General features: G+C 43.1%; 2 protein-coding genes across 4 annotated transcripts; both read left to right on the plus strand.

Moving 5' to 3' along the window:
• The first annotated feature begins 1,535 nt into the window (after window positions 1-1,535).
• LOC127542641 (heterogeneous nuclear ribonucleoproteins C1/C2-like) lies at window positions 1,536-7,732 on the plus strand. 2 transcript variants are annotated; one of them, XM_051968381.1, is made up of 3 exons: window positions 1,536-1,568; window positions 2,983-3,181; window positions 6,962-7,732. In XM_051968381.1, exons 1-3 carry the CDS (start codon window positions 1,551-1,553, stop codon window positions 7,276-7,278), a joined length of 534 nt encoding a protein of 177 aa, XP_051824341.1. In that variant the 5' UTR covers window positions 1,536-1,550; the 3' UTR covers window positions 7,279-7,732. The 2 variants fall into 2 exon arrangements, with proteins under 2 accessions (XP_051824341.1, XP_051824340.1); XM_051968380.1 differs by lacking the exon at window positions 1,536-1,568 and adding an exon at window positions 2,494-2,635.
• Window positions 7,733-8,918: 1,186 nt separating this feature from the next.
• On the plus strand, window positions 8,919-23,942 carry LOC127542424 (heterogeneous nuclear ribonucleoprotein C-like 1). Of its 2 annotated transcripts, none has more exons than XM_051967999.1 (2): window positions 8,919-9,103; window positions 23,309-23,942. In XM_051967999.1, the coding sequence occupies exons 1-2, from the start codon at window positions 9,091-9,093 to the stop codon at window positions 23,605-23,607; spliced, it is 312 nt and encodes a 103-aa protein (XP_051823959.1). In that variant the 5' UTR covers window positions 8,919-9,090; the 3' UTR covers window positions 23,608-23,942. The 2 variants fall into 2 exon arrangements, with proteins under 2 accessions (XP_051823959.1, XP_051823958.1); XM_051967998.1 differs by lacking the exon at window positions 8,919-9,103 and adding an exon at window positions 9,554-9,792.
• The last annotated feature ends 469 nt before the right edge of the window (window positions 23,943-24,411 follow it).

The raw sequence follows: 24,411 nt of genomic DNA on the forward strand, positions 1-24,411 counted from the left end.
CTGGAAATGAAGACCTTGCCCACCAATTGGGGAGTTTAGAGAAACTAAATCTGCTTTCCACCGGGGCCATTGGACTATATTGTCAGGAAATGGTATTATTTGTTTGAAACCCTCAGGTTCTGAATAAGATGAATGACAACAAATAATGGCCACTTCATCATTGACGAAGTAGATCTACTTTTTGCCAAAGAAGGAACAGACTCGGGATGAAGAATGAGACGCATGTTTTTGTACATGAGAAATCGTTTGGTTGATTAAACATATTTGTGATGAGGGTTTTGTCCCCTCCCCTCCATACTTTTTTTGGTCAGTCGACAAGCATGTAGTAAGCGCTTCCTATGTGCTAAGTGGCAGAGATACGAAGGAAGACTGAGACAGTCCCTACTCTCAAAAAGCTTACATTCTAAAGCAAAAAACTGTGTATGAACAAAATACATGAAGTGAATTGGAAGGAATCTCAGAGGAAAGGCCTTAGTGTTAAGGGGGACTGGGAAAGGCTTTCTGCAGGTGAGATTTTAGCTGAGATTTTAAGGAAGTCGGGAAACAGAGCTGAGGAGTGAGCTAATTCCAGGCAACAGATAATTTTCAAGCCAGTGAAAATTCCCCAAGTTGGGAGATGAGGTATCATGTGGGTGATGGTACAGGGGGAGAAGATAAGAAGGTCCAGGACAGAGTCTTGATGGGCACCTATGGTAAATCAGCGGAAGCTAGGTGCAGATCCAGCAGGGAAGCCTGAGGAGGAGAACCCAAAGTTTCCCCAAAATATGGAAAGGATAGCATCCAAGAGAAGGTGATCCACTGCATTGAATGGGAAATTCAGGTCAAGAAGGATGAGGATTGAGAAAAGACCATGAGATTTGGCAATGAAGAAAGATTATTAGTAAGACTGGAAAGGAAAGTTTCGGTTGAATGATGAGGTCAAGAAGCAGAGGTCTGAAAGCTTAGAAGAGAGGGAGAGAAGTAGAGGCACTGATTGCAGATGACTTTTTCAAGGTTATGAGAAGGAGGAGAGACTGAGGATGATAGCTAGGTTAACTATGAGGGATCATGGGAAATATGGGGGTAACTTTTTATTTTCAAAATATATGTGAAGATTGTTTTCAACATCCAGCCTTGCAAAACCTTGTGTTCCAGATTTTTCTCCCTTCTTTCCCCTATCCCCCTCCCCTAGATAGGGAGTAATCCAATATATGTTAAAAATGTACAATTCTTTCATGCATGTTTCCACATTTATTGTGATCAAAAAGGGAAAAGAAATGAGAAAGAAAACAAAAAGCAAGCAAACACCAACAAAAAGAGTGAAAATGCTCTGCTGTGGTCCACACTCAGTTCCCATGATCCTCTGTCTGGATGCAGATGGCTCTCTCCATCACAAGTCTATTGGAACTGGTCTGAATCACCTCATTGTTGACTGGGGAGAGCTTTTTTTAAGGATTGGGGAGTCACTGGTGTTTGTAGGCAACAAGGCAATAGCCGGTAGCCAGGGAGAGCCTGAAGATGAATGAGTGAGGAAGATAGAGGGAGCAATCTCCTGGAAAAGATGGGGTGGAATGGGACGAAGGACACAGGTAGGAGGCTTTGCCTTGGCAAGCGGGAGAATGTCTTTCATGGGAGATGGGGGTGAAGGACAAGATTGTGGCAGAAGGCATCCGGGTGATGGGAGATGAAGAGGAAGGGAGAAGAGGGAGTTTTCAGCCAATGGCCTCCATTGGTTTTGTGTTCTGTGAAATGTGAACCGAGCTTCTTAGCTGAGAGGATGCTATGGGAGGCCGGAGGAGAAGTGAAAAGGGTCAGAAACGTTGCTCCAGTGGAATGGGGGATCCGTTAGAGAAGTCACTTGCCACAGTGAGGACCCAGTTGAGATGGTATCATAAAGTCAGGGTGGACCCAGTCAGCAAGATTTCCTGATTCTTCTCCAGCTTCATTCTGCATATGAGAGTGAGGCAATGAATGGGGGGGGGTGACAGAAAGCTGGGGCTCAGCAGGCTAAGATTGGGGAAGGTTAGGGGATTCAAGAGGAGCTGGTGGTTGAGAAAGGTAAACAGTGTGGTCAATAAAAGACTGATAACCTGGGCAAGAATTGAAGGGTGGGAGGGCGGTGTCAGGGGGAGGAGGAGGAACAGGGTCGAGGAGCCTGGGAACAGAAACGTTTGTGGGCCATAGCAAGGGCCATATTACCATCCCTGTGAGTAACAGGTGGATTATGGGAGAAAGTCGCCAGAAATGATCAGATTGAGGAACGAATAGAATTAGAGGTCAGAGTGTTGGTTTGATGGAGTATCTGTCTGTCTATGTCGAACCCCCTCCTCTTCCCCCCACCCAGAGCAGGAGTTGGGGTGGGAGAAGACTGGGAGTCGGGTATCGGATTCATAGAAGAAGGAAGGGGGGAGTCCTGTAGGTCAGTAGACAAGAGCCCCCGGAGGGGGAGGGGGCTGTATTCGGGGATTAAGCGGAGTCGGAGGATGGGGAGTGGGGACTGAGCGATCGCGGCCGCCCGGAGAGAGGCGGGGAGGTTGCCAGAGGCTGCCGGCTCCCTGGACCGCTCAGTGCTCGGCGGCAGGGGAAGCGAGCGAAAGCGCAACCAGTGTTGGGGAGGATGGCCGGGGAGGCTGTGTCATCCGGAGCCAGCCCGAAGGTGCACGGAACGGGAAGGGCAGACATTGCGGAGATTACCGAGGGAGGGGTGGGCAGCTCTGGCGCGAGATGTCGGGGGGCTGCAGGGGCCCCCCAGGGGTTGACAGGTTGGCAGGAAGGGAGGGGGCCGTGGGGGAGGGGAATGAGGTTTGCACACTGACAGCTGGGCTCCCGAATCCCTGCGCTGGGGAGGGCACGAGGGGGTGGGAGTATGCTAACCATTGCGGAGGGAGGCCAAGCAGATTCTCCGTGACTGGCGAAGAGTCCACGAAGGGAGGGGGAAGGAGGGAGGGAGGGGAGGTGATTAGCCTGTTGTGGGCCCTCCCTCAATGTCCAACCTTGTGGCAGGTGGTGATAGCGAGTCCTGTGAGGCCCAGGAGGCCAGACTCCCAGCAGGCAGCAGGAGCAGTCGGCTATAGAGCCCGAGGGAGCGAGGAGCCAGTGCTACTGCCGCTGCTGCTGCTGCTGCTGCCGCTGCTGCTGCCGCTGCCGCTGCTGCTGCTGCTGCCCCCGCTGCCGCCGCTGCCGCCGCCGCCGCCAGTCGGAGGTGGGTCTGGCCGGGGACCGACTGGCTCTGCCTGGCCGATCGCCGCCTCGGCGCCCGCCCGCCCGCCCGCCGGTGCGCACCGGAGACCCCCCGGGCGCCCCAGACGCGGGCCCAGGCCTGCAGCCCGGCTGACGCAGGGGACCCTGGGAAGAGGCAAGAGAGTAGCCCCGGGCAGGTGGGCTGCCGCAACGGTGCCCCCCGCCTCCCACCCCCTCCGGGCTCTGGGGCACCAGGGACTAGCCCGATCGGGGCCATTCTGCGCGCCCTGGCGGCTGCCCCGCCTCTCTAGGGCGCCCGAGGGGAGGGGGGTGCGCACTGGAGGGGGGTCCCGGGGGGGGGTCTGTGCGAAGTGGCAGGGCGGTGGTCCTGGGTTCGGGAGATGGAGGGCAGCGGGAGAGGGGGGTCGGTGGTCCCAGGCACTGCTCCGTGCTTGGATGAGGAGGCGGTGGCGAGGGGGGTGTGGTCCTGAGCACCCCCTCTCCTGCGAGGGGGATGGGGTGGAAGGGGATGATCTTGTGCGCCCCTCTCTAGTACCAAGGTGGGGGTGGTCTTGCGACCCTCGCCTGTGCCTTGGGAGGTGGTCTTGTGCGCCCTTCTCCCGTGCCAAGAGGGCGGGGGCGAGAATGGAAGGTTTTCTGCGCCCCTTTCCCGCGCCAAGAGGAGGGCGGTGGCGAGAGGAAAAATGGTTTTCTGCTTCCCTCTCCCGTGCCAGAAAGGGGGGGAGGTGGTCGGTGTCGAAGAGGGCCTGTGCGCCCATTTCCCATGCCAGGAGGGCGCAAAAGAGGGATGGTCTCGTGCGCCCCTTACCCGAGGTGGGGGAGGGGGAGGGGAGGATGTCCAAGGGGGATGGTCTTGTGCGCCCCTTTTCTATGCCAGAGGGAGGCGATGGTGAGGGGAAATGGTCTGGTACACCTCCCTCCCCCAGACATGTATCTCTGCAGAGCCGGCTCCTAAGGGCCCCTTGTACCCTGTCAGTCTGAGGTTTGGGGGAAGGAGCGTGAAACTGGGCCTGGACTGGGGGGAGGGGAATTGGGGTGGAGGGCTGGACCCACACTCCCCCCACCTCCAAAAAATATGTTTTCCACAAACAAAACCAATGCAGTTAAATCAGAAGGGAAACAGGTAACTGAGGTGGGGGGGGGGGGAGAATCTTTGTAGCCCATTTCTCTGCTAAAGATCCCGTCCAAGATATGAGGGAACTGATTTCAAATAAGAACATCAAGAACCATTCTTCCAATGGAGAAATGGTAAGAAGGATGAACTGGCCCTTCTCAGAGGAAGAAATCCAAGCCATCAACAAGCACGGGAAACAATTCTAATGCTATGCTTTGGGGGGAGGGATAGAGAGCCAGGGGGGTGCAAGAGGATGGGAAGATACAAGAAAAATGGGGGGCCAGGGGGGATGCTAATTGGGTGGCCAAAATAAATGGTGGTGAGGCAGTCAAGAGGATAACTAGAGGATGAGCAGAAAAAAAGAGGAATAACAAGAGGATGAGCAGGAAAAAAAAAGAGATGAGGGGACCAGGGGGATAACAAGAGGATGGACAGAAAAAAAGAGGTGAGGGGGCCAGAAGGATAATAGGAGGATGGGCAAAAAAAAAGAGGGATAACAAGAGGATGAGCAGAAAAAAGATGAGGGGATCAGGGGATAACAAGATGAACAGAAAAAAAGGAGGGATAACAAGAGGATGGACAGGAAAAAAGAGGTGAGGGGGCCAGGGGGATAACAAGAAGATGAGCAGAAAAAAAGGAGGGATAACAAGAAGATGGGCAGGGAAAAAAAGAGGTGAGGGAACCAGGGGGATATGAGCAGAAAAAAAAAGAGGGATAACAAGAGGATGAGCAGGAAAAAAAGGCAAGAGGGCTAAGGGGATGATAATGGGGGGAGGGGCAACCAAACCAAAACAGGAAAAGAAAAGCAAGTCAGGATGGAAGCCTATTTCTGGCATTGGACAAAGGGGTTCGGGGCTCAGGGTCCTGAATGACTTTTCCATTTTCAGATTTGCAGGAATGTCTTGGGTTCGGGGATACATATTTGCTCAGAGAATTTTGTTTTCCTGTTTTTTTTTTCAATGAGTAGGGGAGGAGGGACGAAGAAAACAATTGTTCATTGAACAAAATTAATTTTCACAAAAGAAAACAGGGGTCTCTGAAGCATGGTTTTTGAAATGCACAGAAGAGAGTGGAAGGTACAACAGAAAGCCTGCCAGCCAAGCAGAGCAGCTTTCAAAGCCACAGGGTGGATTTCTTAACTACTTAAAAGGAAAAGCAAATTGTTTTAATATCAATCCATCCACAAACATTTTAAGTGCTTACTATGTGCCATAGACTGTGCTAGGTACTAGTACACACAAATGCAACCACACAACCATGTGCACCTACACATAAACACACGTACACACACACGCGCACACACACACACACACAGAGAGAGAGAGAGAGAGAGAGAGAGAGAGAGAGAGAGAGAGAGAGAGAGAGAACAATCCTGAATCTCCAGAAGCTTGGGTGAGAGGTGGAGCATGTATATAAGAAAATAATTGAAAAACAAATGCCAGGTTGATTGTCAGGGCAGAGGGCCTTGGCTGTGGGGGTGGGGAGGAGGAGCTGCCTGTCCAAGCTGCTGCCTTAGCTGCTCCTGGAAGGGAGAGAAGAGCTCACCTGCAGGGAGGTGAGAAGGGTGGGCATTCAAGGCCCCTCTCCTGTTCTACTTTACATAAAACAATGGCCATTCTTTGGTACTTAGGTTCAGAATTTGTAAAAAACAAAAAAAATTACAATTAAAAAGCTGGATGCCAAAACTGACTCGGACCACCTGAGGCTTCCACTTTGGGACTAGAACAAACTAGTCTAACAGACTAGAACAAAGGTTTTGTGGAGCCAATCCTTGAGTCTCCAGGGCGGTTTCAGTACCTCTAAAGACCAAACCAGATGACTTAGGGAAGACTTAGGATGCAGGTGGGTATCTTCTTTGCCGTTTAAAAGCCTTAAGAGTATTGTCCAGAGCCTGGAAGGCCAGGGCTCCAGGGCAAATCATTGTCTGAGGTAGGCCTTGAATCAGCCTTAACCCCAAGGCCAGGTTACTATCTCTCCAGAGCAGCTCCCTAGGATCGACCCTCTGGGTGTTCAGAATTTTGGGTCCATTCTGTTCTTCCTTGGAAACTTTATGTATCTTCTTTCTTGAAGTCTAGGGTACACTCCACCCATGTATCCACTGGCTAAGACTTTGTTCTCCTTCCCTATTAGAGACGTGTCCACTCTGCTGATAAAAGTTGCCAGCGACCAACTCCTCTCCCATGGCACAATCACATCTTGTCCCTTTGCTGATACACTGAAAGCTCCTCAGCAATCCTTGACCTCTCTGGTTCTTAGATTGCCTCACGTGAATATATTTTTGCATGGGCAGTGTTAAACCACCATGGCTACATCCCTTTTCTTTGGGGGTTCTCTAGCTCTCCTGCCACTGGGTTTTTTTTTGGGGGGATCCTTGGCTCTCCATCACACACACACACACACACACACACACACACACACACACACACACCTGTCCCTCTCTCGGCTCCAGTGACCGTATTCACGTACTGTGTCTAAAGTCCACTTATTCTACACCAGGCAGCGTAGACCCTGCTCTATCAGTTGGCAATCACATCATCTGTCGTTCTCTGATCGTAGTCTTATTGTAAGGACCCAATGAAATGTTCCTCCATGTTAGCTCTGTTGTGAGCCTTAGAACACCCGCGAAGTGGCGCTCATGAGAATTGTGTCCATTGCTGTGATTTTCAGAAATCATGTCCCGCAAAGGCAAGAGTGGAGTCTCTTCCATGAACGACGAGGAGGCCCTGGCCTTCTCTTCCGAAGAAGCGAAAGGTGATGACCTCCAGGAGATCAAGAAGGAGTTGGTGAAGATTGAAGAGAAGGTGGATGCTCTGCTGGCCAGCCTGGAGCAGATGGAAAGTGACCCGAGTGAGCAGTGTGAGCCCTACGTGAGGAATAGACCCGAGGAAGAGATGGAGAGCAACAGTGCTGTGCAGGAAGCCGACACCAACATGGAGATGGAGGAGAGCGGAGGAGGCGTCGGCAACGCCGGAAATCGTGCTTAGGAGGGGCCCGCCTGGGGGAGGAGGACCATGAAGATCAGGGCAGGCAGGACTGGCTGGGGTGGCTCTAGAATGGTGGAGGAAGGGTAGCGGTGCTGGTGGTGGCAGTGGAGGCCCTGGAGGAGCCAGAGGGCAACAGAAATGCCATCTGGGGTGAGCAGAGCTCTTTAGCACCCAAGGGTCCCAGTCGGAAGGCTCCCCCCTTATTGTCACAGCTAGGCCCTCATCCTAGAGCCAGCCTCCCTAGGTCCTCTCCCATGATATCTTCAAGTATATGCTCCCTCTTGTCCTCAGTGCTATACTCCCCAGGCTCATTAGCTCCCCTCTCCCTTACAGGTGGCCCCCTTTCCTGTTTGCTGTAGCTCTCCCTTAGAGTTACACTAAGGCCCCTGTAACTTTGCTCATTTAACTCTCATGACTTTTTTCTGGTTCAACAATAAAAAGTTCTATTGCTGTGTTTGTAGTTTGTTTTTTCAAAGCGATCCTTGGTGGGGGGGGGGGGACCTTGGAGTTAGTGGGAGTTCCTATTCTTTAGGAACTGATATGGCAAAGAAGCAAAGACCCCACCATTCTCAGCAAGACGCTGTGGCTAACCATCTGGCCCCTGGATTTGGGAACCTGGAGACAGGGCAGTGGGCAGGGGCCCCAGAATGTTACTGCTCCCTCATACCTGTATCGCGTGGGTAAAGCCGTCCCTAGATCAGGGCCGTGAACTACAATTGGGGCACACTTCTCTGCCCTTCTGCTATTTTGCCTGTGCCCTATGCCATCTGATGTCACAAGAATTTGTTTTCCTCGTGCCATGGCAAGTTCTGGCACAAGTACTCTGAGATTTTCTGCCTTCAAGAGCCTATGGCCTTCTTATAAGGTCCTCAGAACCGGGCCGAGGGAGTGACCAGGCCGGGAGTGGTGGGTTGTGGGGGAGGGAGAAAACTCTGGGTGAACATGACAGTACCTCTGTGTCTAGGAACCGATGGAAAGGTAGAGTCGCGAGCTTGGAATAACTAGGGAAGTTGTCTAGAAGTGAGTCCAGACCACCTGGTGTCTGAATTGGGTCTTTGCTAATTATATTAGCCAAATTATTGATGGATTCCCCTCTTCCAATGGCACACAGATCCAGGAAGGGAGTGTGATGTGGGAAGCTGAGGTAATTAATGCTGAATATAGATCCCTAAACTGTTTAGAGCCAGGAAAGCCACTCCCCTGTGCTTGGCAGTTTTTCAAGGCTCTGGAGCTTCTTTAAATGGGGGTGCCCAAGAGAGACAGGAAAGTAGGGGAATAGATTAGTGAACCATGTCAAAAATGCCATTGAACACAGTAGGAAGAGCCCTCAGACACATACAGGCCCGGCTGGACCCAGCCGGGAGTTCCTTCTCAAAGGATCCCGGCCGTCAGTCATGTATCCAGTCTCCAAGAGAATACATTAAAAGCATTATGTACGTATGGACTGGGTGCTCCCTCTCTAGGAGTAAAGGGGCTCACTTTTTTCCACAAAAAAATCTGTCCCAGAGGGGGGCCACAAACAAGAGAAAGGCAGGGAGTATGACATATTAATGGGGTATGATGTAAGACCTTGGTCATGCAGAGAACAATGTGAAAGGGCATTATGACATTTGTAGTACTCATACTGTAGGGGGCAGTAATGTTTGAAGCTGGCCCTGCCTGTACTGTCTGCCTCTTCCCCCAGAGGATTCTGGGAAATTAGTCCCTCAAAGAGTTGCCAGTCAACTTCCTCCCTCCATTGAAGCTGTGGCTGCCTGATCTGAAGGACCCCATCTCTCGCCTTGGGTGCTACTGATTCACTGGGACGAGAACATGGAAAACAACGGTAAATAGATCAGGAGAGGGGTCAGACATGGGGTACTCAAGTCCTGAGAGAAACTGAGTCTCACAGGACAGAAGTAACCCTGAGGGTTTTTACAGAGATGGAGGCTGAGGCCTACCATGAGTGTGGGTTTACCTCAGGATCAAAGGCCTACCTTCTAGAAAGAGACTGAGACTTGCGGGAAGGGGGGGAAAATCAGGAATTTGGGCTCTTAGAAACCAGTCAGACCCCCTCCCCTTATATTTTACAGAGGCTTTAGGAACTATCCAATCCAACCCTCCCTGTTCCCCTGCCCCTTCGTCCTTGATAAGGAGTAAAACAAAGTGGCCGTGGGCTGGGGTTTGGAAACAGGCCTAAGGCACAGAAGACTCACCTCCTTTGTTACTGTAACAAGAAAGGGGGTGGATAAAGTGATAAACTGAGAGGCCCACAAGGGGAAGGCCTTTAGTTTGGGAGAATGTCAGAGTTAGAGGTGTGGATGGGTCGCAGGCCCAAGGAGGCCCTGACTCAAATGGCTACCAGAGCAGGGATTAGGGTTCTCAGGGGCACCCTCTCCCCACTCCTACCTCACTACTTCCCCTTCCCCCTTCCACTAGGGGAAAAAGAGACCTCAGGGGGAGGGAGGGGATTCTCTTCTTCAGAGACCACATCCACCATCACCATCACCACGGACACCATCCTCTTGAGTCACAGTAAGGCCTTCTAATCCTACCTCCTGGGCCCAAACCCTTGATGGATGAGGGGAAATCAAGGCTGGGGGAGAGAAGCTGACTTAGGATCCCAGAATATCAGAGCTAGAATAAATGTCTGCTCTTATGATCCCTGTCTTACAGACTACAGTGGGGAGAATAATGAAAAATAAGACAGGAAAGGTGGTCTCTAGGTAGGAATAGGGGGCTTTAAAGTGTCGACGAGTTTCCATTTGATCCTCTGGGTAATAATGGGCCAAATGGAGGGGTCAAATGGTTTTATAAAAATCACTTTAGCACTTGTAGAGAGAACAGACCAGAGAAGCGAGAGCCTAAAGGGGGCAGAATGAGTGTGGATCTAAGAGAGGGCACAGAGGTTTAAGCAGTAAGGCTCCATGATCCCACAAGTCAGTCAACCTGCAGCTAGAGAGCACTGGGCGAAGCCCCGGGGTTGCAAAGAAAGCCAAAAACTGTTGACATTCGAAAGATGCAGCCCAATAATCCCAGCCAAAATAGAAACAGGGCAGATAGAAAGTATTTTCAGTGAGAAGGTGCTCAGTGGGTGGCTGGGGGTGCCTTGGAAAAGGCCTCCTGCAGAGTATGGAGTTTGAGCTGGGTACTGAAGGAGGGTGGGGAACCCAGGAGGGGAAGGTAAAGAGAATGTGTTACAAGGATTGATTTTTGGTCCAAAGGCATATATCCCCGGGACATGGAGTTTCCTGGTTGGGCAACTGAGAGATTGAGAAAGGATACTGCATGGGAAGCTTGAGGGTGGATGAAAAAGTTGGGAACTTCAAATAAATTTTATCTTCTTTGATTTTCTCTCTCCTTTTTTTGGTTATTAACCTCTAGCTGCTTTAGCCTAGTCACTTTTTAGTCTATGTTATATATTTCATTGAGACTTATGTGGTATGAATTTTGGTCTATACCTAATTTCTGTTCATTTTAACACTATTTTGTCAAATGAATTACTTTGCTCTAGTTTTTCTAGTTTTTATCAAACAGTGAACCCTCACCACAGTATTTGGGAAGCTACGTGGGGCAATGGTTAGGATGCTAGGCCTGGAGCCAAGAAGCCCTGAGTTCAAATCTGCCCTCCGACACAAGCTGTTTGATCCTGAGCAAGTCATTTACCCCGCTTTCCTCTCTTGCCTCATCTCTAAAACGAGCCGGAGAAAGAAATGGCCAACCACTCTGATCTTTTTGCCAAGAAGCCCCCAAATAGGGTCACAGAGACTCGGCCACAGCTGAAATGACTGAATAAAAACAGTATAACCACAGTAGCTAAGTAAAGCTTTGGGTTCTATTGTATTTTGTATGTTGCAACCTAATCTGGTCCACAGAATTCTCTTTCTTAATCAACACCAAATGATTTTCATGATTACTGCTTTATAGTATCATTTGAGATTTGGTACTGCTAGGCCCCATCATATCTCACTTTTTTTCATTATTTCCTTTGAGATTCTTTACTTTTTGTTTCTACAAATTTTGTTATTTTTCCATCTTTATAAAAGTTATATTTTGGTGATTTGATTGATAGGGCACTGAATACGTAAATTGATTTAGGTAGTGCTGTTGTTTTTATTACATTGGCTCAATCTATCCATAAGCAATCAATAGTTTATTATAGAATTCTATATTTGTATAAAGTTTTGTATTTATATTCATATAGTTCTTGCACATCTTAGCAGGTAGAATTTCAAGTATTTTATACATTTTATAGCTATCTTAAGTGGAATTTTCCCTTCTATCTCTCCTTTGTTTTGTTGATAATACAGGCTGATGATTTATATGGATTTTCTTTATGTCACGCAACTTTGTTAAAGTTATTGTCTCAAATTTTTTTCAGTTGATGCTCTGGAGATAAGTAAACTATTATGATCTCTGCAAAAAGTGAGAAATTTTGTTTTCTCTATTTTTTTTTCTAGCTTTACAAGGTAATCCCTTGGTATTTTGATAGGGTGATAAAACAAATTAATTTTGGTTGTATTTTAATTTTTACTATGTTGGTTTGGCCTCCTCATGAGCAATTAATTTTCCCTTCTATCTCTCCTTTGTTTTGTTAATATATGTTGATGATTTATATGGATTTTCTTTATGTCACGCAACTTTGTTAAAATTATTGTCTCAAATTTTTTTCAGTTGATGCTCTGGAGATAAGTAAACTATTATGATCTCTGCAAAAAGTGAGAAATTTTGTTTTCTCTATTTTTTTTCTAGCTTTACAAGGTAATCCTTTGGTATTTTGGTAGGGTGATAAAACAAATTAATTTTGATTTGATTTTAATTTTTACTATGTTGGTTTGGCCTCCTCATGAGCAATGAATGTTTCTTCAATTATTTAGGTCTATATTTGTTGAGAAAACATTTTGTAATTATATTCATAGAAGCCCCATGTGTGTCTTGGCAAGTAGACTCCCAGGTATTTTATACATTCTGTAGTAATTTTAAGTTAAATTTTTCTTTCTATCTCTTCCTTCTGAGTTTTCTTGGTAACCAAAAAAAAAAAAATCAAACCTTTTTTATGTGTTTATATAATTTATGTGTTTATTTTATACACTGCAACTTTGCTGAAGTTGTGTATTGTTTCAATTAAATTTTAGTTGATTCTAGAGCTCTCTAATTAGGCCATGATATTAATTATTTCTAAAAAGGAATTGTTCTTTTTTATTCTTTTCTTATGCTTATTTCCTCAAATTTCTTGTCTTTGTCTTATTGCTAGGGCAAGCACTTCTAAAACTATCAAACGGTTGGGGTGATAATGAACAACTTTGTTTTGTCTCTGATCTTAACAGAAAAACTTTTACTCTTTTTTCCATTACAATACTGATGCCTCTGGCTGTTACATGGATGTTATTTATCATTTAAGTGAATTTATTCAAATGCTGTCTACTTTTTAAAAATAGAAATGGTTATTGTGTCATGTCAAAAGCTTATTCTGCATCTCTGCATGTAAATATAATATTTTTGTTGTTCTTATCATTACTGGGGTTCATTACAGTTATAATTTTCTCAACATTGAATCGACCCTGCATTCCTGGCCTAAATCCAACCTGAACATTCTGTATAACCATTTTGATATGTTTCTGTGGCTTTTAAAATAATATACTTTTAGAATGTTTACATCAGTGTTCATTAGACATATTGATCTATGGATAGAAGAAATTTGGTGGACTTCTTTTCCTATTTTTTCAGTTTGCATAATACTGGAATTAATTGTGCTTTAAATATTTGATAGAATTTGCTTATAAATACATCAAGTTTAGGTCTTTTTTTTTTCTTTAAGATTTCATTTGAGACATATTCAATTGGTTTATTTAAATTATGTATTTCTTCTTTTATTAATCTGGGTATTTCATATATTTACAAATCTATTTTCTATTTAACTAGCATATATTTGGGGAAAATAGTTTCTAATAATTTCCTTTATTTCTTCTTCATTTATCGTGACTTCTTTTTCATTTTTTAACTGCTAATTTAGTTTCCTTCTTTATAAAAATAATTAGCTACTGACTTATCTATTATAAGCAGCTACATAAGCTCAGTGTAAATAGCACTAGATCTAGAGTTAGGAAGACCTAAGTTCAAATTCAGCCCCAGAAACCTACCAGTTATGTGATTCTAGGCAGGTTTCTTAATGTTTTTTTGCTTTCAATTTTCTTCATCTTAGATTTTCCAAACCCCCCTTTTATTTTATAATCGTTGACTTTCTAGGACTCTTTGGTTTGCATGTCCAATATGTGAGACCATTCTTTCTTCGGTTAAGGAGAGTGTTTAAATACATTGTTTTCCTTAAAAACTGCTTTAGCTTCATGCCCCAAATTTTTGTATGTTGTTTCACTGTTGGCATTAATTTTAATGAAATTATATATCGTTTCTATGATTTGTTCCTCTAACTGATCTCTAATTAATTTTAATCCTTTCCTCCACAGCCCTTTATTGAATATAATTGTTATTGCATTGTGTGCAGTACAGAATACATTTAACATTTCTGATTTTCTGTTTGTGAAGTTTTTTGACCCTTGATAAGGGTCAATTTTTGTAACTGTTCCATACTCATTTAAAAAAAAACTTTATTCCTTTCTATTTCCATTCAATAATTGTCAAAGATTATGTTCTTGTCTCCCATTGTTATAATTTTGCTGTCTATGTCTCCCTAGAACCTGTTGAGCTTTTTACTTTAAATATTCAGATGCTTCCATTCTGTCCATGTATGTTAAGAATTGCTGTTAATTCATTGTCTATGGTACCTTTCAGCAAAATATAATGTCCATTTCTCTCTTTTACTTATCTCATTTTTTTACTGTTTTGCCTGAGTTGGTGATTGTTGCCCCTGCTTTTTTTTAAGTAGATTTGAAGCATAATAGATTTAGCTGCAGCCCCTCATTTTAATTCTGCATGACTTTTCTACTTCAAGTATTGTCATTATAAGCATCTTATTGTTGAATTTTGCTTCCTAATCCTTTTGTTTTCCCTCTTCACTTTTATAGAGTTCATACCATTTACATTCACAATTGATGTCATTAATTGAGTAGTTTCCTCACTTTTTTTTTCTTGAGGCAATTGGGGTTAAGTGTCTTGCCCAGGGTCACACAGCCAGGAAGGGTTAAGTGTCTGAGGTCAAATTTGAACTCAGGTCCTCCTGACTTCAGGGCTCTATTCACTACACCAACTAACTGCCCCTAATTCCCTCATTTTTATTCCCCTTATAGTTTCACTCCACTCTTTTTTCTCCACTTATAGGTAACAAAGGGTAATGTGAGAGAAGTCTGCTTAGTACTAGTGCTCTTTGCTTGATAAAATCTGCAACCCTGTCCCTTTTCCCCTCACCAGCCCCAGTTGCACGCTCTTACCCTTCCTTTCTATTACTCTTTTTTTTTTTTAGGGGGAGAGATTTAAGGTTTTTTTGTTTTTTTAGGGGGATATATTTAGGATTTTTTTTTTGTTTTTTTAGGGGAATAGATTTAAGATTTTTTTGGTTTTTAGGGGGATAGATTTAGAGTTTTTTGGGTTTTTTAGGGGGATAGATTTAGGATTTTTTTTAGGGGGATAGATTTAGGGTTTTTTAGGTGGATAGATTTAGGATTTTTTTTGTTTTTTTTAGGGGGATAGATTTAGAGTTTTTTGGTTTTTTTAGGGGGATAGATTTAGGATTTTTTTGTTTTTTTAGGGGGATAGATTTAGGGTTTTTGGGTTTTTTAGGGGGATAGATTTAGGATTTTTTTTTTGTTTTTTTAGGGGGATAGATTTAGGGTTTTTTAGGTGGATAGATTTGGATTTTTTTGTTTTTTTTAGGGGGATAGACTTAGAGTTTTTTGGTTTTTTTAGGGGGATGGATTTAGGATTTTTTTGTTTTTTTTAGGGGGATAGATTTAGGGTTTTTTAGGTGGATAGATTTAGGATTTTTTTGTTTTTTTTAGGGGGATAGACTTAGAGTTTTTTGGTTTTTTTAGGGGGATAGATTTAGGATTTTTTTGTTTTTTTTAGGGGGATAGATTTAGGGGTTTTGGGGGTTTTTAGGGGGATAGATTAGGGTTTTTTTTTGTTTTTTTAGGGGGATAGATTTAGGGTTTTTTGGTTTTTTTAGGGGGATAGATTTAGGATTTTTTTTTTTAGGGTGATAGATTTAGGGTTTTTTAGGGGGATAGATTTAGGATTTTTTTTAAGGGGGATAGAGTTAGGGTTTTTTAGGGGGATAGATTTAGGGTTTTTTTGGTTTTTTAGGGGGATAGATTTAGGGATTTTTAGGGGGATAGATTTAGGGTTTTTGGGTTTTTTAGGGGCATAGATTTAGGATTTTTTTGGTTTTTTTAGGGGGATAGATTTAGGGTTTTTTGGTTTTTTTAGGGGGGTAGATTTAGGATTTTTTTGGGCTTTTTAGGGGATAGATTTAGAGGTTTTTTAGGGGATAGATTTAGGGGTTTTGGGGGGATAGATTTAGGATTTTTAAGGGGGATAGATTTAGGGGTTTTTAGGGGGATAGATTTAGGGTTTTTTTGGTTTTTTTAGGGGGATAGATTTAGAGTTTTTAAGGGGGATAGATTTAGGGATTTTTAGGGGGATGGATTTAGGGTTTTTTTGGTTTTTTTAGGGGATAGATTTAGGATTTTTTGTTTTTTTAGGGGGATAAATTTAGGGTTTTTTAGGGGGATAGATTTAGGATTTTTTTGGTTTTTTTTAGGGGGATAGATTTAGGGTTTTTTTAAGGGGGATAGATTTAGGGTTTTTTGGTTTTTTTAGGGGGATAGATTTAGGATTTTTTTGGGTTTTTTAGGGGGATAGATTTAGGGTTTTTTAGGGGGATAGATTTAGGGGTTTTTTGTTTTTTTAGGGGGATAGATTTAGGGTTTTTTTGGTTTTTTTAGGGGGATAGATTGAGGATTTTTTTTGTTTTTTTAGGGGGATAGATTTAGGGTTTTTTTGGTTTTTTTAGGGAGATAGGTTTAGGATTTTTTTGTTTTTTTAGGGGGATAGATTTAGGGTTTTTAGGGGGATAGATTTAGGATTTTTTTAGGGGGATAGATTTAGGATTTTTTTAGGGGGATAGATTTAGGTTTTATTAGGGGGATAGATTTAGGGTTTTGGGGGTTTTTAGGGGGGTAGATTTAGGGGTTTTTAGGGGGATAGATTTAGGGTTTTTTTTGTTTTTTTAGGGAGATAGATTTAGAGTTGTTAAGGGGGATAGATTTAGGGTTTTTTTTAGTTTTTTAGGGGCATAGAGTTAGGATTTTTTGGTTTTTTTAGGGGGATAGATTTAGGGTTTTTTGGTTTTTTAGGGGGATAGATTTAGGGTTTTTTAAGGGGGATAGAGTTAGAGTTTTTTGGTTTTTTTAGGGGGATTTAGGATTTTGGGGGGTTTTTTAGGGGGGTAGATTTAGGGGTTTTTAGGGGGATAGATTTGGGGTTTTTTTTGTTTTTTTAGGGAGATAGATTTAGAGTTGTTAAGGGGGATAGATTTAGGGTTTTTTTTAGTTTTTTAGGGGCATAGAGTTAGGATTTTTTGGTTTTTTAGGGGGATAGATTTAGGGTTTTTGGGTTTTTTAGGGGGATAGATTTAGGGTTTTTTAAGGGGGATAGAGTTAGAGTTTTTTGGTTTTTTAAGGGGATTTAGGATTTTGGGGGGGTTTTTAGGGGGGTAGATATAGGGTTTTTTTAAGGGGGATAGATTTGGGGTTTTTAGGGGGGTAGATTTAGGGTTTTTTAGGGGAATAGATTTAGGATTTTTTTAAGAGGGATAGATTTAGGGGTTTTTTAGGGGGATAGATTTAGGGTTTTTTTTGTTTTTTTAGGGGGATATATTTAGGGTTTTTTTGGTTTTTTAGGGGGATAGATTTAGGATTTTTTGGTTTTTTGGGGGATAGATTTAGGATTTTTTTGTTTTTTTAGGGGGATAGATTTAGGGTTTTTTAAGGGGGATAGATTTAGAGTTTTTTGGTTTTTTAAGGGGATTTAGGATTTTGGGGGTTTTTTTAGGGGGGTAGATATAGGGTTTTTTTAAGGGGGATAGATTTGGGGTTTTTAGGGGGGTAGATTTAGGGTTTTTTAGGGGAATAGATTTAGGATTTTTTTAAGAGGGATAGATTTAGGGGTTTTTTAGGGGGATAGATTTAGGGTTTTTTTGTTTTTTTAGGGGGATATATTTAGGTTTTTTTTGTTTTTTTAGGGGGATAGATTTAGGATTTTTTGGTTTTTTAGGGGGATAGATTTAGGATTTTTTTGTTTTTTTAGGGGGATAGATTTAGGGGTTTTTTTGTTTGTTTTTTAGGGGCATCGATTTAGGATTTTTTTGTTTTTTTAGGGGATAGATTTAGGGTTTTTTTGGTTTTTTAGGGGGACAGATTTAGGATTTTTTTGTTTTTTTAGGGGGATAGATTTAGGGGTTTTTTGGTTTTTTAGGGGGATAAATTTAGGATTTTTTTGTTTTTTTTAGGGGGATAGATTTAGGGGTTTTTAGGGGATAGATTTAGGGGGTTTTGGTTTTTTAGGGGGATAGATTTAGGAGTTTTTGTTTTTTAGGGGATAGATTTAGGGTTTTTTTGGTTTTTTAGGGGGATAGATTTAGGATTTTTTTTGTTTTTTTAGGGGGATAGATTTAGGGTTTTTTTGGTTTTTTAGGGGGATAGATTTAGGATTTTTTTTGTTTTTTTAGGGGGATAGATTTAGGGTTTTTTTTGGTTTTTTTAGGGGGATAGATTGAGGATTTTTTTTGTTTTTTTAGGGGGATAGATTTAGGGTTTTTTTTGGTTTTTTAGGGAGATAGGTTTAGGATTTTTTTTGTTTTTTTAGGGGGATAGATTTAGGGGTTTTTTAGGGGGATAGATTTAGGATTTTTTTAGGGGGATAGATTTAGGATTTTTTTAGGGGGATAGATTTAGGTTTTTTTTTGGGGGATAGATTTAGGGTTTTTTAGGGGGATAGATTTAGGGTTTTTTTAGGGGGATAGATTTAGGAGTTTTTTGGTTTTTTAGGGGGATAGATTTAGGGGTTTTTAGGGGAATAGATTTAGGGTTTTTTTGGTTTTTTAGGGGGATAGATTTAGGATTTTTTTGGTTTTTTAGGGGGATAGATTTAGGGGTTTTTTGGTTTTTTAGGGGGATAGATTGAGGATTTTTTTTTGTTTTTTTAGGGGGATAGATTTAGGGTTTTTTTGGTTTTTTAGGGAGATAGGTTTAGGATTTTTTTTTGTTTTTTTAGGGGGATAGAGTTAGGGTTTTTTAGGGGGATAGATTTAGGATTTTTTTAGGGGGATAGATTTAGGATTTTTTTAGGGGGATAGATTTAGGTTTTTTAAGGGGGATAGATTTAGGGGTTTTTTTTGTTTGTTTTTTAGGGGCATCGATTTAGGATTTTTTTGTTTTTTTAGGGGGATAGATTTAGGTTTTTTTTGGTTTTTTAGGGGGACAGATTTAGGATTTTTTTTGTTTTTTTAGGGGGATAGATTAGGGTTTTTTTGGTTTTTTAGGGGGATAAATTTAGGATTTTTTTGTTTTTTTAGGGGGATAGATTTAGGGGTTTTTAGGGGGATAGATTTAGGGGGTTTTGGTTTTTTAGGGGGATAGATTTAGGAGTTTTTGTTTTTTAGGGGGATAGATTTAGGGTTTTTTTGGTTTTTTAGGGGGATAGATTTAGGATTTTTTTTTGTTTTTTTAGGGGGATAGATTTAGGGTTTTTTTGGTTTTTTAGGGGGATAGATTTAGGATTTTTTTTGTTTTTTTAGGGGGATAGATTTAGGGTTTTTTTTGGTTTTTTAGGGGGATAGATTGAGGATTTTTTTTTGTTTTTTTAGGGGGATAGATTTAGGGTTTTTTTGGTTTTTTAGGGAGATAGGTTTAGGATTTTTTTTGTTTTTTTAGGGGGATAGATTTAGGGGTTTTTTAGGGGGATAGATTTAGGATTTTTTTAGGGGGATAGATTTAGGATTTTTTTAGGGGGATAGATTTAGGTTTTTTTAGGGGGATAGATTTAGGGTTTTTTAGGGGGATAGATTTAGGGTTTTTTTAGGGGGATAGATTTAGGAGTTTTTTGGTTTTTTAGGGGGATAGATTTAGGGGTTTTTAGGGGAATAGATTTAGGGTTTTTTTGGTTTTTTAGGGGGATAGATTTAGGATTTTTTTGTTTTTTAGGGGGATAGATTTAGGGGTTTTTTGGTTTTTTAGGGGGATAGATTGAGGATTTTTTTTTGTTTTTTTAGGGGGATAGATTTAGGGTTTTTTTGGTTTTTTAGGGAGATAGGTTTAGGATTTTTTTTTGTTTTTTTAGGGGGATAGAGTTAGGGTTTTTTAGGGGGATAGATTTAGGATTTTTTTAGGGGGATAGATTTAGGATTTTTTTAGGGGGATAGATTTAGGTTTTTTAAGGGGGATAGATTTAGGGGTTTTTTTAGGGGGATAGATTTAGGAGTTTTTTGGTTTTTTAGGGGGATAGATTTAGGGGTTTTTTAGGGGGATAGATTTAGGGGTTTTTAGGGGAATAGATTTAGGGTTTTTTTGGTTTTTTTTTTAGAGGATAGATTTAGGATTTTTTTGTTTTTTAGGGGGATAGAGTTAGGGATTTTTGTTTTTTTTTAAGGGGATAGATTTAGGGTTTTTTTTTTAGGGGGATAGATTTAGGATTTTTTTGTTTTTTAGGGGGATAGATTTAGGTTTTTTTTTTTGTTTTTTAGGGGGATAGATTTAGGGTTTTTGTTTTTTAAGGGGGATAGATTTAGGGTTTTTTTTAGGTCTATTAGTCTTTATGATTTACCTTCTTAAGTTAGAGTATATTTTGCCTATGACTAATCCCTTCCTGAACATACTTTGCCTCTTAACCTCTCTCTCTCCTCTCCATTCCCTCCTATTTCTCTCTTAAGTTGAATCTAGTTCTACCCCAAACTCTACATGGTTCTATTCTTATGTCAGTTAGATGGAAGTTAGTGTCAAATATATCCCTCACTTCTCCCTCATTTTCTACGTGCACACTCCAATTATGTGTAATGAGTTTTTTCAGCCTTCCTCCTCCTCTTTTCTGATAGTATATTCCTTTCTTTCCCCTTTAACTTTCTTCTGTCAAGGTCATCAGAATGCAACAAAACATAAATCAGATTTTCTGTCCGATTGAATTCTCTTTATTAATGAGAATTAATTAATATTATTTTTCCTGATGACATTAGGGTCCAGGGGGAACCTTATGTTAACTCTTTTATTAGAGTATAAACATTTCATCTTTTTATAGTTCCTTCTTAATTGCTCACACACATCCACTCTTTTGTTTCTCTTAACTTCTATATTTGTACTTCCAAGATTACACAAAATTCTGCTCTTTTCCTTGCTTGAAAATCCCTTATCTCATTAAAGATATATTTCCCCCTCTATAGGATCATACTCAGTTTTTCTGGATGAGTTATTGCTTTCGTCTTTGTCTTGGGAATATTCTATTACAAGTTTGTTCTGAGATGATCCTGATTAAGGCTCCTTTTTACTTGAATTCTCTCTTTCTAGCTGCTTTGGGGGCTTTATATTCTTTGACTTGAAAGCTCTGGATTTTAGCTATGATGTTCCTGGGAGTTTTCAATTGGGGACTTCTATCAGGAGGTCACTTGCACTTTTGCTTGGTTCTAATAACTCTGGACACTTTTCTTTCTTGAAACAAGTTATCCAAGCCCTCTTTTTGTCATGGATTTCAGGCGGGCCAATGATTCTTACATTCTTCATTCTTCATCACTTTTCCAGCTCAGTTGTTTTTCATGTGAGACACTTTATTGTTTTCTTCTTTTTCCTTTTCGTGACTGTTTTAGCATTTCTTGCTATCTCTTGGAGCCATCAAGCTTCTCTATAGTTTGTTCCGATTTCCAAAGAGTCTGTTACTAAGGTTTTCTACTTCTTGTACTAAACCGTTAAGTCTCCTGAATCTTTCTTCCAGGCTACTTTGTGGTCATACTGTGTTTTGCTTCGAGGATCTCCGCTTATAGATTTTTCCAGAGTTGTTCTCTTTTGGGTTTGTGTCTTTGACATCTATGGCCTCAGAATAGTTTTAAAGAATCATTTTTGTTCACTCTTTCTTTTAGGCTTATTTCCTGAATAAGGTTTTGTGTTATAATCAAGCTCCACACACACAGGTTTGGATTTGTATGCCCTGGGGTATATTGCTGCTGCTTTCTTCAGGTACTGAGTATCGTGTTCTTGGAGTATCTCAGGGATAACTTGGGCTAAGGACCTGAAGGTTTTCTGTGTGTGCAGAGCGGTGGTTACCCGGGCAAAGACTGATGACGGCCTCCTGATGTGAGCTTTCACCCTGCTTTGGGTCCGGAGGACACAATTGTAGACTTGTCTCTTATTGAAACTCCGATAGATTGATTGCCGTTGGTACGTGCTTCGGTCGACCGGCTGGAAAGTTCGGCAAGTTCAGAGTATCAGAAGTAGAGGTTTCCGCTTGGTCTGAGCTCCCTGGCCAGGTGACTCAGCTGTAGGCCTCAGACTGAGCCGGGGGTCTGAATCTATGACCCCGCTGCTGTTGCTTGGTTCCTTTCTTTGATCTTGCCCAACACGTAGCCTTAAGTTCGGGGTGAGCCGGATGGACGACTGCTGGAGAACAGCTGCAAGACCAGCCGTAGGTCTCCTTTTCACTCCACTGTGGATCTACTCTATGGCCAGAGTGACGGCTGCTGGCTGGTTCCTCTTCTAATTCTTTGCAAGGTTCCACCTTCATTCCTGACTACTCCTTACCCTACATGCCTCTGTTCAGTCCCCAGGCTGGAAGGCTCTGTTCTCTTTCTTCCTAACTAAAGCCCAAACCCAGTGTCCTTAGGCCCTGGTCTACTGATGGTCACCTGGCTGGAAATTAAAAGGACTCACTCATTTTTTTCTTGGATTTTTTCACTCTCTGCTCAATGCGGTCCTCCTTCCTAGGTTCTGATGTAATAGGTCTGAGGAGGAGCTGGACTATATGATTACCTCCTACTCCACCAACTTTGCTGCTCTTCCCAGTGTTCTCCACAGTCTTTCAAGGTAGGGTCAAGTTATAAAGCGCTTTAAGTGGAGGTCAGAGAGTCCCGAACATCTTGGGAAATTACTGAAGCCTCCTGAACGGACGATGAATCGGAAAGGACCAGAGATGGACGACATGACCGATGGCCTGAGCAGTAGGGATTAGATAGAGGAGCCACTCAAAGCCAGGGTTAACCCAAAAGGAGGGGAAACAGGGTTCTCATGTGGTGGAAGGGGAATGATGGGAGATGTCACATCAGAGCCCTGCTGGGAAGGAGAAAATCAGTCCGCCATATCTACTTTATGATTTTGACTGGCTCTAGAGAACTAGAAAAGGAAGCACTCAGAGGGAGGAGGGAGAAGTCGGAGTCCAGGGTGAAGCGAAGGTATAATGTACAATGTAAGCATCAGAGCTAGAGGACATGGGGTTTGCGTTGTGGCTCTCCTGTTTGTTTGCTGTGTGTGACCTTGGCAAATGACTTCAGCTCCTCGGGTCTCAGTTTTCTTCTCTAGAAAATGAAGCGGTGGGAAGTGTCGATCCCATATGACTCCAAATCTATGATTGACATAGACATAGATCAATGGATATGCTTGTGTATTCAGTCATCCCTTCCACATCACGACCGTCCCCGTTGTGGTTTTGATACACGTGAGAAATCAAATGGGAATGGGAGGGGGGGAGTTTTACTTCAGACAACACAGAAAGTCCAGATGACCTAGAAGAAAGTTCTGCAACTCAAGGATGCATAAAATATGTGTAATATTATATAATATTACACATATTTTCTCTTTTAATGCCATAATCAGACTTCTTCTCTGGGATGAAGATAGAGTCCAAAAATTTGCCATGGATTCTCCAGCTCAAGGGTTGGGGGGAGGGAGGGCACCACGCCACTGACCTCCGTGATGTGCAGGGGATAATTGTATACATATGTCCGCTATCCAGAGCTCCACCTGGAAAGGGGAGCCTCATAATAAGCTACTTCCTGGGGTGCCTGAAAGCATTACCCAGTGCCAGGGAGCATCATCGTTATTATGTTATTATTATTATTTATTAGCAGGCAACCCCTCCCGCAGAGGCAAAAGGGGCTTCTATTCTAAGAGAGGACAACGGACCCATTTCAGAGGTGGCAAAGTGAAGGTCCATGATCTCCAATCCATCAAGAAGGAGCTAGCCTCAATCAAGCAGAAAGTGGATTGCCTTCTGGAGAAGCTGGAAAGAATCGAAGAAGAAGCGAACCAGGCTGAGGTGCAGTCCAGTGTCTTGGAGCAGCAGAACAACAACTTTCCGGATGAAGCTGGAGCCAGCGAGTCTGAAGGCGAGACCGAGGGAGCGAGCGGATCAGAGAGACACTGAAGAGCAAGACCAGCTGAGGGGGCTCCAGGATGAAGAAGATGTCAGAGGGCAAGAAACATCAGTCATGGCCAGCGATGGCCCTCTCCGACACTCTTTGCCCCTCCCTGGTACGCCAGGGCCTTCATCCTAAAATCAGCCTCCCTGAGTCCCCTCCCCTGGTAGTTTGGAGCATATGATCACACTTAGCTCCAGCCTTAGTCTCTCCAGGTTTCCCAGTGTCTCTCTGTCCTGGTCCCTGCAGCTGTCCCAAGAGATACAATAAAGCTCTGTAGTTTTGCTCACTTACCTTGGATAGCTTTAACTCTGTTATAATAATTAAAAATTCAATTGTTCCATTTATGTTTTGGTTTAGTTTTGTTTTTTAAAGGAGGGAAGGGGAACCCTGGAGTTAGAGGGAATGTCTAGCTTTCAGGATTCAGTCAAGCAGCCAAGTTCCCCGGGGTCAGCTAAGATGAGGCAGCAGGGGCCGGCCCGGACACAGGCCTCAGTGGCTCAGAAGGGCTCCCACTCGGTGACCCGCGTCGCCCTGCCCAGGCCCTCCGGGTACAGCCCTAACCAGGGCAGGACACGGGGTCTCTGCTTCAAAGAGCCAGCATGGGGGGGGGCCTCGTCTTGGCCGAAGCGCTCACTGCCCTGGAGCCAGGTGGGACCACCGGGGGCCTGCCCCTCTCACCAGGCTCCCCTTCCAGCCCAAGGCTCTGGTCCCCCGACTTCTCTCCCACAGCCTCTTTCTCTGTGGGCCCCAGTTCAGGCTCTGTGCTGGAAGGAAGGGGAGCCTCCTTTGGTTCTGGGAGCTGCTCCCAC

This window comes from Antechinus flavipes, chromosome X, assembly GCF_016432865.1.
Source record: "Antechinus flavipes isolate AdamAnt ecotype Samford, QLD, Australia chromosome X, AdamAnt_v2, whole genome shotgun sequence".
In the NCBI taxonomy this organism is placed as follows: domain Eukaryota; kingdom Metazoa; phylum Chordata; class Mammalia; order Dasyuromorphia; family Dasyuridae; genus Antechinus; species Antechinus flavipes.